The sequence below is a fragment of the Crocodylus siamensis genome, chromosome 1 (assembly GCF_052110815.1).
Source record: "Crocodylus siamensis isolate JL-2025a chromosome 1, ASM5211081v1, whole genome shotgun sequence".
Lineage (NCBI taxonomy): Eukaryota > Metazoa > Chordata > Crocodylia > Crocodylidae > Crocodylus > Crocodylus siamensis.
In genome coordinates, this window is record NC_143395.1 from 252,702,263 (window position 1) to 252,717,095 (window position 14,833).

Sequence of the window (14,833 nt, forward strand, 5' to 3'; positions counted from 1 at the left end):
GAAAAAAGTTGCCATGGCAATATCGATAGATCAATGCTAAGGATATTATCATTTTTGTAACAGTGTCTGCATACATACATTATGGCCTGTATCAATTCTCCCAAAGTCACATCAAGTCTCCAATATTTCCTATGGAATGTGTTCAACCCTTTTTCTCCCTCAAAGTATAAGACCCAAACTAAGACCCTCTCCTACTTCAGAGCATTTTTGTACTTGCCATTTGTAAAGAGGATCTTATTGCCTAGGTGTGCCAGTCAAACAGCATATAACTGCAAAGTTATTTATTTATCCACAGAGGCAGTGTATCACAGTTAGCAGCAATGCAAGATGCCTAATTTTACCATTGTACCAAAGCAGGGTTTCCATATCCACTTATTCCATCCCCACGTATTCACAATCCTTGACTTCTGAAGAATAGTGAAGAATTGTCAGCTGGTGTCATGTTATGATGTGTAAAACAGGACAAGCCACACCCTTATGGCTAGATACCTAGTCATGCATCCAAATGTTTTCAGGCTTCACTACATAAGCAACCTCTCCTGAAGTTACTATTTTCTCTCCTTACCATTAAAAAGGTCTCATCTAAGTTTTTTTCAGTTTAAAATCCTAAAACGCCAGACTATATTGGAATACAAATTGACACTAAACCTCCCTGGCATGTTTCTTTATTGCAACTGTTTCCTCGTATGATTTAAATTTTTTATATATTGTGGTTCTCTAGTAAACTACCAGGTGATTATACAAGCAAGGAATAATTGAGAAAATGTAGAAACATCAGTTCTTCCTACTTCATGCTGGCTATTCATCAGGTAAAATTCAAGGACTGCAAAGCCTCAGCTGGACTGAGATCAAGCTGTCTCAGAGACCACCCTTCTCAGCACTGAAAGAAGACCTGCATTCACCAAGTCTGCTTGAACTGAAAGAGGCCAAGATATACCTTGTATTAACCTGGGTTACTATCCTCTTATTGGAGGACTCAGAGTTGTAGAGCCTGCTGCAAGCAGCAATTAAGGAGCAGTTTTATAAGCATCAGAACAGCAGAGACTCCCTATGCCTGCAGAAAGGTGATTATGCCTGAAAGCTTGCTAAGAACTTTTTTCTAACTACTCAGTTGGTCTAATAAAAGATATCACATCTACTCAAAGAACTTTGCCTGCCTATTGTCAGCATCAGGACACTGGGCAAGACCACCTCTTCAAGAAAGCACTTTGCGTGGATTTCAGAAATGCTCAGCCTTAATCTATTCCCATTTCCATTTTTTACTAATATAACAATCAGGTCACCCCACCTTCATTGACTGATTAACCCTTGAAGGGATAAATCTGAGAGGGAAGAAAGTGGTAATAAAATTCTGATCCCTGTGTAGGTATTGCTTTGACTTTAAATTGCATGCATAGAGCACTATGTATTACAGGGAGACATTTTAGAAACATATGAATGATACTTGCTCCAATAAGTAGGAAGAGGAGTGCCTAGCTGTGCCACAGTACTAGTTCCCAAATATTCCCCATAAAACAGCCTAAACACGCTTGTCATCTGTAAAACCTATATATTACCTGGCACTTCTGGAGCTCTGACCAGACTCACTGAGTAGTCATCTTTGAATGCCTGCTTTAGCACATATGCCATGATCATGGCACAGGAGCGCCAATAGGCCTGTAAATAGAATTTCACACAAGTTTAACTATACCAATACCATTAATCCATGCAGATTTTAATTCAGATGTTGATATAAACAGCAGGTCTTCATTGACACTTGCATTTCTAATAAATATTTGTGTATTCATATTAATATTTGCATACTGCATTAATCATTTACATAGTACTTCAGACAAACTGTACGAAGAGTGCATAGAATCCTTCCTGAAAAAATTCTAAATTTAAAGTTCTTAATTACGGATGCACCGATGTATCGGCTGGCTATCAAATCAGCAACAAAAAAAAAGGAGAAAATGACATTATCAGCCACTGGCTTTTTTTGGTCATTGTAGATGATAATTACGGCCGTGTGCCCAGAGCACCCTGGTGAACACAGTCCAGTCTCCACACCCCACCACTAGCCCAAGACCACAGCAGGCTACAGATCTGGGCAAGCAGTGGGAAGGGGAAAGAGGGCACTGGGAAGTGGTCACAGGACATGACACTCAGCAACAAAGGGACTGTTACTGGTTTCTGCTGCTGCTGCCAAGTCAATGCCGTGTGCCCAGCAAGGACTTGAGCTCCAAGGCTGCTGTGGAGACATTGGGCTGTGTGCGGGTGCCACTGCAAGGGACAGTCCAAGTCCACAGGGCACCTTTGCAAAAGCAGCTTCTCCCCAGCAGCCATAGGAGCTCGGCTGTGCAGGCCCTGGTGGCATTGAGGCAGTGGTGTGCTCTGAGGCTCCAAATGAGCCTGGTGCTGCTGTCCACACAAGTGTCTGCCTGCCCACCCAGGATGGCGGCAAGAGCTGCACAAAGTGCAGAGCTGCAGATAGTAGCTGTGGGCAAAGGGACAATGTGCACCTTCCTCATTGAGGGCTGAAGCAGGGAACAGGCGTGCATGCATATTATGAACACAAAAACAAACAAACAAACAAGGTTTATTTATGTCAGTAGGTTAAAATGCCCTGCACTATTGCTTAATATCAGTTATCATATCGGCATCAGGAAATATGGTTGGTTAATCATCAGCTATTGGTATTGGTCATGAAAATCTTTATCAGTGCATCCCTACTGTTAACCATTCAGCAATCCACTCACCTGGATCAAACAGAAGTCTAGGAAACAAGACAAGACACACGCAAGATGAACAGATAAAGAAAACTTGCAAAAGATTATATGTGAGAAATCAAAGTAGGAAACGTTTTTGGAAGACAAAGTTTTGAAGGTATCTGATATACTGAAAGAGTATTTGGTTAATAAAAATATGGAAACTTTTAAAAGTGGAGGAGACAGCATGAAAGAAGGTGTGAAGCTTAAAGCATAAGAGAGAGAAACAAAGTCCAAGGAAAAAGATCTGTAAGCAGTATAATAAGGAAAGAACCACCAGGAAACAGAGGCACTGTTGAGTGGCACAATAGGAGGTATTATATGTATAACATTATCTTCAGGCCTACCAAAGCAAGTTTAAAATATTCCAAAGCATGGGTCAAACTGCATTAACACACAGTGACCTGCCTAAATTTTCTGCTCCTGAATACACTTTTATTCAGAAACAGTTAAAACAGTAACCCTAAAGTTTTCAAGTTTAGCTTCACAACATACCATACTCACTGTGGGTCCCACACCAGCTGGAGCAGCTGACAGATCAGGTACGCTGGTGGGAGGGGAAGGAAAAAAAACCCTACCCAGCCCACAGACCAACCCCATGCCACTCATCTGGCCCTGCACTAGATCATCTTTTTAAAGGAAGAAGGAGGACTAACCCAGTTCAGGTCCTCTTTAGTCATTACACTTTTTTTTTTTTTTTTTAAACTGAAGTTTACATTTTTAGTCAGTGACAGCATTATCATTTTTTATTGTGCTGAACAAATACCATCCCTCATCTGCCCCACTGTGGAAATGTATATGGCAAATGCTACTCAAGTCCTTTTATATGTAAATTAAACAGAGAAGAGTTTTGGGATGTAGACAGCAATATTATAGCAGTATCAAATGATACCAGCATAAGGCATTATCACATAACTGCTGCATCTCCATCTAGTTAAGCAATAACAAAACCATTTTAACTAGGGGTACACCAATAGAGATTTTGGGGGCTGATATTAATAGCCGAAATTTAAGGAGGCATATTGGCTAATACCGATTCAATATCGGATACAGCTGCCTCCAGGTGGTAAGTCGTGTGGTGGAAGGGGAGTGGAGAGAGAAGGGGCATTGGGGGCCAGATCAACACCCCTATGGTGAGGGAGGGGAAAGGCACTGCCCAGCCAGTGGGGGGGGGGGGGGGGGGTAGACGTGCACAGAAAGCTCCTGGCACTGCTTGCCAGGGACAGGCGTGTGCCCCCAGATCTGGATGGCACAGAGCAGGCAGCAGCAGCAGGCCAGAGCCAGAACTGTGCAGGGCTCCTCTTACCGGGAGCTGGGCTTGGAGCAGGTTCCAGCAGCACTGGTAGACTGCAGCAACCCCAAATTTTGCCACAACTCCACTCCCAGCTCTGTGCCACCACCTGGCACAGTCCCAGCTGAACATCCTGCCTCCACTCAAGCGCCAGGAAAAACCGGACTGTACCACGTGGTGGTATGAGGCTGGGAGCAGAGCTGTGGCGAAATCTGGGGTGGCTGCAGCCTCCTCACGGCGTTACCGCAGCCCACTCCAAGCCCAGCCCCTGGCAAGAAGAGCTGCACAGCACCATCTCTGGCTCCACTGCACCTGCAGCCCACCCCGCCCAGATTTGGGGGCACCCCCCCCCCAGCCCCCATTCCTCCTCCCAGGATACAAGCAGCAGCAGAAGCCACCCCCAGCCCACGAGCTGTGCCTGTCCCCACCCCACCCAGGCAGCACCTGCCCCCACACGACCCTTCCCTCCTCTTCTGACTTACCAGCTGGGGGCTTACCATTTATCAGCCCCATAGGACTGATATCTGATATAGACAATTTGCTTCATATCGGTACCGATCCGATATCGGACCTATGTATTTGTGAACACCTAATTTTAACTTCAGCTCTGAATGAAACAGAGTTAAAAGTTAATGGCACAGTTCATTCATATCACAATGATATGCAGCTACAAGTTACACTGTAATAGCAGGCCCCTCCACTTTCAAAGCAGTTGAAAGTTAAGTCTCCCCAAAGTCTAAGACCCACCAAGAAAAAGAGTCCACAGCACCGTTCCAGTCTTTTACACAGTCACTTCCTGTATCTTGTCTTATATTTAAGATATTTAAGGCAGAGGCCATCTTTCTATTCAGAACCTGACAGAATGGAATCCTACTTCCTAACTGGGGCTCCTACATGCTATGACAATACATAACAAAGGAAAAAAAACAAACTAACAAAAGTTAATATTCCTGTGTTAAAAGCCAGGATTTTACTTTTCATTCTTATAAACCAAGGGGAAAATAAATAAATGGATCTTGCATACACAAAATCATATAAATATGTGGCATGAAGGAATCAAAAATTTCTGCCTCAATGCAAAGGTGATAAACTAAATAGAAGTATACCATGATGATTGTTTTTCTAACCTGCTGTTTTAAATCTGTGAAAGAGGTTTCCACAACATCCTTTGTTAGCCTGTTCTACTCATTGCCTTTCTGGTTAGACAATTTGGGCCTTACACTTCTATTTCACTGCTGTAATTACTTCTTGTTCATCTCTCAGCAGACACCAATGGAATTTAAAAAAAATCAAGATTATGAAAGAAAAAAAAAAAATCAGAGAAAAAAAATAAGATAGTCACTTACCTTATTCACTTCTTCTGGATTTTCATCTTTGAAAGTAAGAAATTGAATTTCACATGATTTGGTTAAGGGCCGATACATGTCCCAGACCTCTCCATCCACAAGTGCCAATACTGATTTTTTGCAATACCATTCACTTAAGTCTAAAAAAAGCAAATGAATCCCCATGAAATTCCCAGCTTTACTCCATGATGGCCAAAGTTTCAAATTTAGAAAACATGCAAATTTCACCTCCATGTAGGTAAGCAATCTCTAATAGATCCTGAAGGTATTAAGCAACTGCTTATTAAACTCCTACTATTTTAAACATGAAAACTAAAATATTCTGTATATAAAAAAAAGTCTAGACTAGGGTACTCAACCTTCATCTTGTGAGGCTGTCATCCCCACAGGTCTAAATATTTGGTGGCAGGGGGGGTTGTGGCAGCGTTAATGCAGCTCCTCTGCTGCCAAATTTCTAGACCGATGGGCTGGATGATGTGGCCCTACATGCTACATTGTGCTAGTGTGCAGCAGGTCCTGGCACACAGAATCAAGTTGGCAATTGGCTGCATCCAGCCCACAAAATCAGACCACATGTGGTGTTAGGCTGATGCACAGCATGCCATATCATAGCCATGGACTGACCCCACATGCCAAATCCAACCCATGGATTGACCTTGATCAACACTCATGTGGCCTATGGGGACAGAAGTTGGAACACCACTGCCCTTAGGGGTACCCAACCTTCTGACCCTACAGGCTAGAGAGTGGTGTAGGGTTGGTCCACCGGCTGAATCTCATAGTTTCATAGTTTCATAGTAGCTAGAGTCGGAAGGGACCTAGGTAGATCATCTAGTCCAACCCCCTGCCTTAGCAGGAAAGAGCACCGGGGTCAGATGACCCCGGCAAGGTGCTCATCTAACTTCCTTTTAAAAATCCCCAGGCTAGGAGCCTGCACCACTTCCCCTGGAAGCTGGTTTCAGGCCCTAGCCGCCCTGACTGTGAAGTAGCGCCTCCTAATATCTAATCTAAACTTACCCTCCGCCAGTTTGTGACCGTTATTCCTGGTCACTCCTGGCAGCGCACGGGGGAACAGGGACTCCCCCAATACCTGCTGATCCCCCCTGACCAGTTTGTAGCAGGCCACAAGGTCCCCCCTTAACCTTCTCTTGTGGAGGCTAAACAGGTTCAGGTCCCGTAGCCTATCCTCATAAGGCCTGCCCTGCTGACCCCTGATCATACGAGTGGCCCTCCTCTGAACTCTTTCCATATTGTCCACGTCCCTCTTGAAGTGTGGCGCCCAGAACTGGACGCAGTACTCCAGCTGCGGCCTGACCAGTGCCGCATAGAGGGGGAGGATCACCTCCCTGGACCTGCTCGAGATGCATCTGTGGATGCATGACAGGGTACGATTGGCCTTCTTGACTGCCTCCCCACACTGCCGGCCCATGTTCATCGTGGAGTCAATGACGACTCCAAGATCCTTTTCCGTCTCCGTGCTGGCAAGAGGGGAGTTCCCCAACCTGTAAGTGTGGTGCCGGTTCTTCCTCCCCATGTGCAACACCTTGCACTTATCAGTGTTAAACCCCATCCTATTCTCATCCACCCACCGTTGCAACCTGTCAAGGTCAGTTTGTAGCCTATTGCACCCTTCTAGTGCACCCACATCCCCCCACATCTTAGTGTCATCAGCAAACTTGAACAGGGTGCTTTCTACCCCCTCATCCAAGTCACTGATGAAGATGTTGAACAGTGCAGGCCCGAGGACCGAGCCCTGCGGAACCCCACTGCCCACATCCTTCCAGGTCGAGAAGAACCCATCCACTACCACCCTCTGGGTGCGGCCCTCCAACCAGTTGGCGACCCATTTGACCGTGTGGGCATCGACACCACAGTCTCCCAGCTTTTTGATGAGGACAGGGTGAGAGACAGTGTCGAAAGCCTTCCGGAAGTCCAAAAAGACTACATCCACAGCAACCCCTGCGTCTAATGATTTGGTGACCTGATCGTAAAAGGCCACCAGGTTGGATCGGGGCACAGGATTAATTTGCCAGCTTAAACTCATGCGTAAGGATCAGCCCCACGCCAGCACAATCTGACATGTGGGGCCATGTTATCTGGCTCGTTGGGCTCCCCCACCCACAGAACTGGAAAACTGGCAACAGAAGAGTGACAAATAATACTGCCACTGCTCCCCTGACCCTAGACTTCCCTGCAGGCTGGATGATATAGCTCTGCAGGACAGATCTGGCCTGCAGACCCAGGGCTGAACACTAGGCCTCTGCAAATAAGGAAGTATTCAGGTTCAGATTCGGCCAATTCAGAGGACAGTGATCAATTCAGAGTTTCGGATCCCTGTCCTGAATCGATTCTTCCGAAACTGGCCGAATCGGTGCCGATTCAGAGATATTCCAATCAGTACAGGAGAAGCAAGCACAGCCAGGAGGCTACAGCTTCTCCAGCAGCTCCTCCAGCTGTGCCTGCCCTTCCCCGAGTGGGGGGAGCTGTGGGAGAAGCCCCCACGGCTGCCCTGCTCAGCCGTATCCCTCACCCAGTCCAGCCTACACCCAGCACTCAAAAAAACCCCAACAACAACAAAAAACAAAACAAAAAAACCCCCACACTCACCAGCTGTAGCAGGGGCTCTGGGGCCTCCTGGCAGAACCCCCCATGCATCCCCCGCTCCCCGACTGCCCCCCTCCTGCCCAGCCCCAGCAGTGCGGGAACACAGAAAACCCCAGAAAGAACAACACACTCACCGGCAGTAGCAGTGGGGGCTCTGGGGCCACGTGGCAGAGCTCCCCCAACATAGCCTCCGCTATCCAATCCCCACCCCACCCCAGCATACTGGCACTTTAAAAAATAAATAAATAAAGGTGCCCCACACTCCCTGGCTCAGGCAACAGTGACTGGGGCCAATAGGTGCTTGTGGCTGAGCCCCCCCTGCCTGGCACCAGTGCAGCAGCTGCCCCATGCCACAGGTGCAGCCCAGCTCGGCAGGGGGTTGGGGTTACACGCGGCTGAGCTCCGGCTGACACGTAGAGCTGCCCCAGCTCCAAGACAGCATGCAGGACCCTGCCAAGCCACGCTGTACCTGTGCCATGGGGCAGCTGCCATGCAGATCCCAAGTGGGGGGGGCAATCCCCGCTGCCCCCCTCTGCTTGGGGGAGTTCTGCCACAAGCCCTCAGAAGCCCCAGTAGCCCTGCAGTCACCAGCTCTGGCAGAACTGGGTTTTTTGTTTGGGTATTTTTAAGTGCCAGGAGGCTGGGGCCAGGCAGGGCAGCCATGAGGGCTTCTCCCACGGCTCCTCCAGCTGTGCCTACCTCTGCACCAGTGGGGAGAGCCACAGGGGCTCTGTTTTGCTGTCACTTGTCCGACCAGCGCAGAAGAGGCACAATTTAGGCCCTGCTCCCAACACTGCCACGTCCCCCTCCCCCAGCCCCAATCCTTGTCCCAGCCCCAATCCCTACCTCCCCAACATTCCTTACTTCCCCTTTCCCCCAACTCCAACAAACTTACCAGCTGGAGGCAACTATCAGCTGCCTGTTTAGTCTATGGCTGAATCTGCAAAGTGGCCGAATCTTTTCAGATGCTTCGAATAGATTCAGAGCTTTTACTTGATCTCCAGATTCGGTTCAGAGATTCAGTTCCCAAATTGGGCCAAATTCCTCTGAATCGAATCAGCTACCAAAGCTTTGCACAGCCCTTTTGAACACCTCAGGCCAATATTATTATCTGTACTTTTATAACAGCTTCAGTGAGTTTTAATACCTCTCAAATTGAACAGTAAGTACATTTACCAATGGTGTAATTCTGATACCCACGGAAACAACCATAGCTTTTTATTTAATTTACTTACGCATAGCACAATTGTATGGTGTGGACAAACCCTTGTTCATTACAAACAAAGTGCCAGTGTGAGAGTCTCCAACACATTTTACTTCAATCTTCTCAATTCGTGGATACAGAGCCAACTGTCTCTCTTTCTCTTTGTTAAACAGTTCATTGCGCATCTGAAAAATCTTGGCAGAAGACAATAGAGGAACAGGCATCGTTGAAGCAAACCCTGGCAAAACAAGTTAATTGGTTAAGTAATATAAGGCTTCCCAAGATTTCTTATAAATGGATTATAAGGTAATTAGCTTCCTCAATAAAAAAACCCCAAAAACAAATCTACGAGCTTGAGCTATAAATCCAACGAACTTTTATCTATTTATACTGCAATGGCACTCATTTTCAGCTTGCTTTTACCATTTATAGCAATTCCTTGTACAGGATAACCTCATAAATCCAGATACCAAAAATCCGGAATTATCAAAATCTGGCACATCCCCCCTGCCACTCTGGGATCAGCCGCCACTCCCCCCGACACCCTGCTGGACATGGAGGGGGAAGATTGCACTGCAACCACCATTCACCACCCTGCGCTGCTGCACCAGTTTAAAAAATACAGCATTTTCAAATTTCCAGCAAGCACTCGGTCGCGAGCACGCCAAATCTATGGGGTTATACTGTATTGCAAAATGCCCCAGGTGAATATTCAAAAGTTCAAACATTTAAAGAATGTGTTTTGTATTCTTTAAATGCAAAGGTTTACCACAGAGCTAATGACTTGCTTGAAAGAGAACAAGATCCCAAGCACCATTTGCTTAACTACACAATGATGTGCATAAGAAAGTATTTCTCCATGTTTCCAGTGGTGCTCAACTGTTGACCCTGGGAACTGCATCTCCCATGGTCCAGAAATTTGGTGGCCAGGGACCAGGAGCAGCATTAATAGTCACTCTGACACATACTGCTGCCATATTTCTGAACCTGTGGGGCTTGGGCTGAAATGTAGGTCGCTCTGCAGTCAGATCACACCCACACATTAACTCTGTGCTAGATCCAACCTGCAAACCAACCCCATGCACAGAGTCTGGCCTACAGCCCAGGCACACGCTGCCTACCCAGCCAGCAAAGCCAGATAGCGATTGGTGCTCAACCTACCTTACACCATGAAGTCTGATTACTTGTAGGTCAATACAATTTACTGCCCACTGCCAGCCAGCACCATTTCTCCCTTTGAATTATACCATCAGAGACACAGGGTAGGAAGGGATCTCCAGAGGTCATCTAGTCCAGTTGTTCTCAACTTTTGTACCAGGACCCATTTGTAAATGTTGATAGCCAGTCATGACCTGCTTCCTGCACTGCCATCCCCCACCCCCCCCCGGCTCCCCAGTGTGTGGGACAGAGGTGAATGTGTGTTGGGCATAGGGGGTCCCAAGCAGCCCTTCACAGGCTGGAACTCTGCCAGCCTGCAAGGGAAAAGCCACGGTTTCCCATACTGTTCTCGTTTAAAGGAGAATCCAATTTTAAAGTTTGTTCATGACGCTTTCATATATTCCTGTGACCCATGGGTTAGGAAATGCTGATTCGGTCCAACCTCCGGCATGAGGCCCGATCACCCCTATCCAAACCATACTATTCAGCCACACTGTTTAACCAATTAGCAAAACTAGGAAGCCAACCCCAACACTCTGAGATCTACAGAACCAAGCATCTCTGCTTATGCTATTACATGCTCCAGGTGAGTCCAGAAAACTGCATTACTGCCACCTTCCCAAGCCACCATAGAAATTACTGGGTATTTTTTGGAAAAACCAACTCGACACACCCCTTAGCCAGCACCCCTGCATTGCCTTGGCTTTGAAAGGTGAAAAAAATAAAAACACAACAAATTATTCCTCTCATAGGGGAGGAATGCCGCAAGTCACCATCAATCGGCAGCAAAGACAGTTGGAGTCTTTATTTTTTTTCTTAGTTTTCTTACTCATCTCCTTAGTTTTAAACATGCCTGAAGAAGGGTGTTTGTGCCCAAAAGCTTGCCAAGAGCTTTGTTTTAACGACTCAATTGGTCCAAGAAAAGAGATCACATCTATCCAACAAACCTTGCCTGCCTAGTTTTAAATGCAGGCAGACAAGGTTCTTTGAGTAAATCTGATATCTTTTATTAGACCAACTGAAATAGTTGGAAAAAAATCTTCTTAGCAAGCTTTGAGGCCGAAACACCCTTTGTCAGGCTGAGGAAGCATCTGCAGATGCTCTGTGCTGTTCCTGGATGAAGCAGTAAAGCAGCCAGAGGCCAGTGCCAAGGCAAGAAAGCCGCTCAGTTAAAATGTAAATTGAGGTGGTCAGTGGGTGAAAGACAGGTGGGGGGGGAAAGGGATGCAGATAGCTGTAGTCAAAAGATGAGACGGGAGCATGGAGGGGAATGTAATGAGAATAGCTAGTAAAAAAATGTGTTAAGTAAGGAGTCACTAAAACTCACTCAATTAAGTTTTAAGCAGTTGTTTTTCAAACTACCCTACAGTGTGAGGCGCAGGCAAACATGCACACATACACACGCCCCTGTGCAAACACATACCCAACCCCTATGGACACCCACACACGCCCCACCTACGCCTGCACTCCCATCGACGCTACCCCGTACCCCCCTACACACCCACGCACGTCCCTACCCGCCCCCCCCCGCACACGCTGCTCTACACACGTGGACGAGACACTCCCGGGGGGAATGGAAGGGGCGCATGCGCTACACCCCCCGCCCCAGGGCGCAGGACCGGGGACGGGGGGGGTCCCACTCACTGCAGCCACTGCCGCGCGCCGCCGCCAGACTGCAAAGCGCCCAGCGCGCCGCCATGGCTCAGCCGGTGCTTCCGGGCGGCGCAGCTGCCTCCGCAACCCCGGAAACGCTGGTGGCGCACGAGTTCCGGCCTCGCCAGCTGGGGACTGCTACGTCACCGCCCGCGCGCTGCGGGCCCCGCCCTGACGTGATGGGAGGGCAGGCTCCAGCGGCGTTTTGCCGGTTACGTTGTCCCCTCCCCTGGGGTCTTGGCCAGCGCCTGCGTCACGGCTCTGGCATGGCACTGAGCCCCGCCTCTTTGTCCCCGGCGGCAGAGCCTGGGACGTGAGGTGCTGCGTCCAATCAGTAGTATTGGCAACGCTCGTGATTTTTCGGGTTGTTCTTAAAGTCTGTGTTTCGGGATTGTGAAAACCTTAGTTCTTTCTTTTACACCATTCTAGCTTCTTTCTTTTACATATGTGTGTGTGCATACGAACACACACAAATATAAATATATATGGAAGTAAGCTACGTTTTTCACATTCCCAGAGTGTAGAACAACGCCAAAAATCATGAGAGTTGGCAACACTGACACGGCATGAGAGTAGCATGCTTTGTGGGACAGTTGTCTGATGCCACCCTGGTGGGGCACGGCTGTGGCTGACCCAGGGCCACAGCTTTGGTGGTGTGTGCTGGCGGCTGTCCAGTTTTCAGACCCATGGGGAGTCGGGTGGAGCCCAGGATGTGGCCCTGCCTCATACTACATGGGCACTCCAAGATGGGGAGACAGGGTTACTGCACAGCCAGATTATACCTGCACATGTCTGTGCTGGATTTGGCCTGCTAATTAACCCCCATGCACAGGTTCTGGCTTGCAGGCCAGAGAGGTTGAGCAGAGGGGCCCGTGGAGAGGAGGTCTTATCCGGTGAGGTCTAAAATCTGATCCAAGCCACTTCCAGCCCTAAGACACCAAGCCCCGAAATGCAGGCATTCTGCCTGACCTTCCCCCTTCTCCCTCTAATCCAGTTTTTGTTTCCTCTCTGACTCTAGACTTAGTGTGCCTGCCACTTCAGAGTAAATTCAAAAGGCCTCATCAATGTATAAAACAGTTAAAAGACCTCCTAGCATTGCATCATCCCACTGCTACGTGTAAGGCTTCGCACTGTGCCACATATTTGTCTTTATGCCATGAGACAACATCACTGCATTGCCATGCTGTGTCTCAACGTTTTGAAACAGCAATGAAATCAGGGCTCATTTTGGGAGCAGAAGCATGTGAATATATCAGAAGTGGCTTGTGAATTTCTGCCCAGCAAATGTTCCCACTTTCACTTCTCCCTTTCTCTCAATTCCTACCCCATGGGTGGGAAAAAGGAAGGAGTCACTTTTAACCAGTCAAGTGAAGCACACATAATTGTGCCATCCAAGCAGCCCCTTTTATCCTCATGTAGGGGGAGGGAGAGGAGGATCTTTAAATTTAGTCACATAACTTTGATATACAAGGGTTGCTGAGGGGCCCACAGGGCCAGAGGGTGCGTCATTCAGGCAGGCGTAACTCTTTTGTGCCAGCTTCTAAATTCTTGGCATTTCCACGTGTTCATAACAGCTGTTCATCATGTTTATATTGACCAAGGATGGCTTGATATGAGGCAATATTTGCAATATAAGCAGGAGCTGAGCGTGAGAAAGAATTATTTGGGAATTACAACACCCTATCCTAAAGCAAGCTACTGTGTAAGCTGTTGGGCTGATGGGCTGAGTAACCAGTTCCAGACCCTTATAGAGAGGGCATAAAATTCCTAAGCAAAGGTAGCAACCCCTCTTTTTGAAGCAGGGGTCAAATGCACATGCAGCCTCAGAAAGCACCAAGAGAACCAGCCCAGAAAAAAAAACATAGCTAAAATGGGCCATCAAGCCCCCTGAAGGCTACATAGGTCAAGTACAAAACCTTTACCTCCTCCAAAAATGCATTCATAACTATTGAAGTGAAGGACAGCAAGTTTCTTCCTACATGCAGTCTCGCTGAATAAGCAGAAAACTGCATTCTGCAGCAACTACAATTTTTGAATGGTTTTAAGATTTAACACATCACATATATCCAACCCTGAGTTTACAAAGATGTGTAACTATGTCAAAGGTCTTGGTCTACGTTGAATTTTAAATGGTTGCTGCAAAAAACAGCAGTCACCATTCTAGCTTTACTTTGCATTTACTAAATGGAGATCTTTCACCACAAGCTTCTCAAAAAATTTTACCCCACAAAAATAAGACTTGAACCAGTCTAAATGGTGTCCTCATGAAAAATAAATGTGTTTGAACAGCTTAGATTGGTTTATTACAATTTTGCTGATGATGACAAATCTTCAGCCAGATTGGAAAGAAATTGTAATGAGAATACCATCAAACTTTTGTTTTGACATTAACTCCTTCAGAAGCTAAAACATGTGGGTTTACTGTGGACATACTGTTATACCTAAATCCACCTTTTTAAAAGTAAAATTAGAAAACACTGACAGTTACAATGAATGACCATTCAGTGAGAGAGAGTTTTCCATCTTCAGAGGAACATGAACTAAACTGTTAACAATAAAAATCTGGGAATCTCCTCTATCACTAACTTCTGTGTTCACTTGGTGTCTCAGATTCTCCCAGGGAGCACTTGCTTGGGAGCCTGGCGTAATGTCTCAGGCCCAGTTTCTAGACTGGGTGAGTCCCGGCCTCTTTAGATTCCAAGACTCAGCTATGGAGTCAAGCTTTGATGCCCAAGTACCTCCTTCCCCAGTGGAATGAGTAAGAAGGCCCCCTCCTCACAGAGCCACTAAGCAAGAGATCTTTTAATGCCTAAGAGGCAACTTACTAGAA

General features: G+C 47.0%; 1 protein-coding gene across 1 annotated transcript in view; it reads right to left on the bottom strand.

Moving 5' to 3' along the window:
- MRPL39 (mitochondrial ribosomal protein L39) overlaps nt 1-12,184 on the bottom strand; it is a 39,769-nt gene extending 27,585 nt beyond the window's left edge. The window contains exons 1-4 of the mRNA XM_090060252.1: nt 11,995-12,184; nt 9,224-9,430; nt 5,385-5,524; nt 1,557-1,656 (exon numbers count right to left, since the gene is read on the bottom strand). Coding sequence (XP_089916378.1) covers nt 1,557-1,656; nt 5,385-5,524; nt 9,224-9,430; nt 11,995-12,049 — 502 coding nt within the window. The 5' untranslated portion in view covers nt 12,050-12,184. The remainder of the gene's footprint in view (nt 1-1,556; nt 1,657-5,384; nt 5,525-9,223; nt 9,431-11,994) is intronic.
- Nucleotides 12,185-14,833: the final 2,649 nt, after the last annotated feature.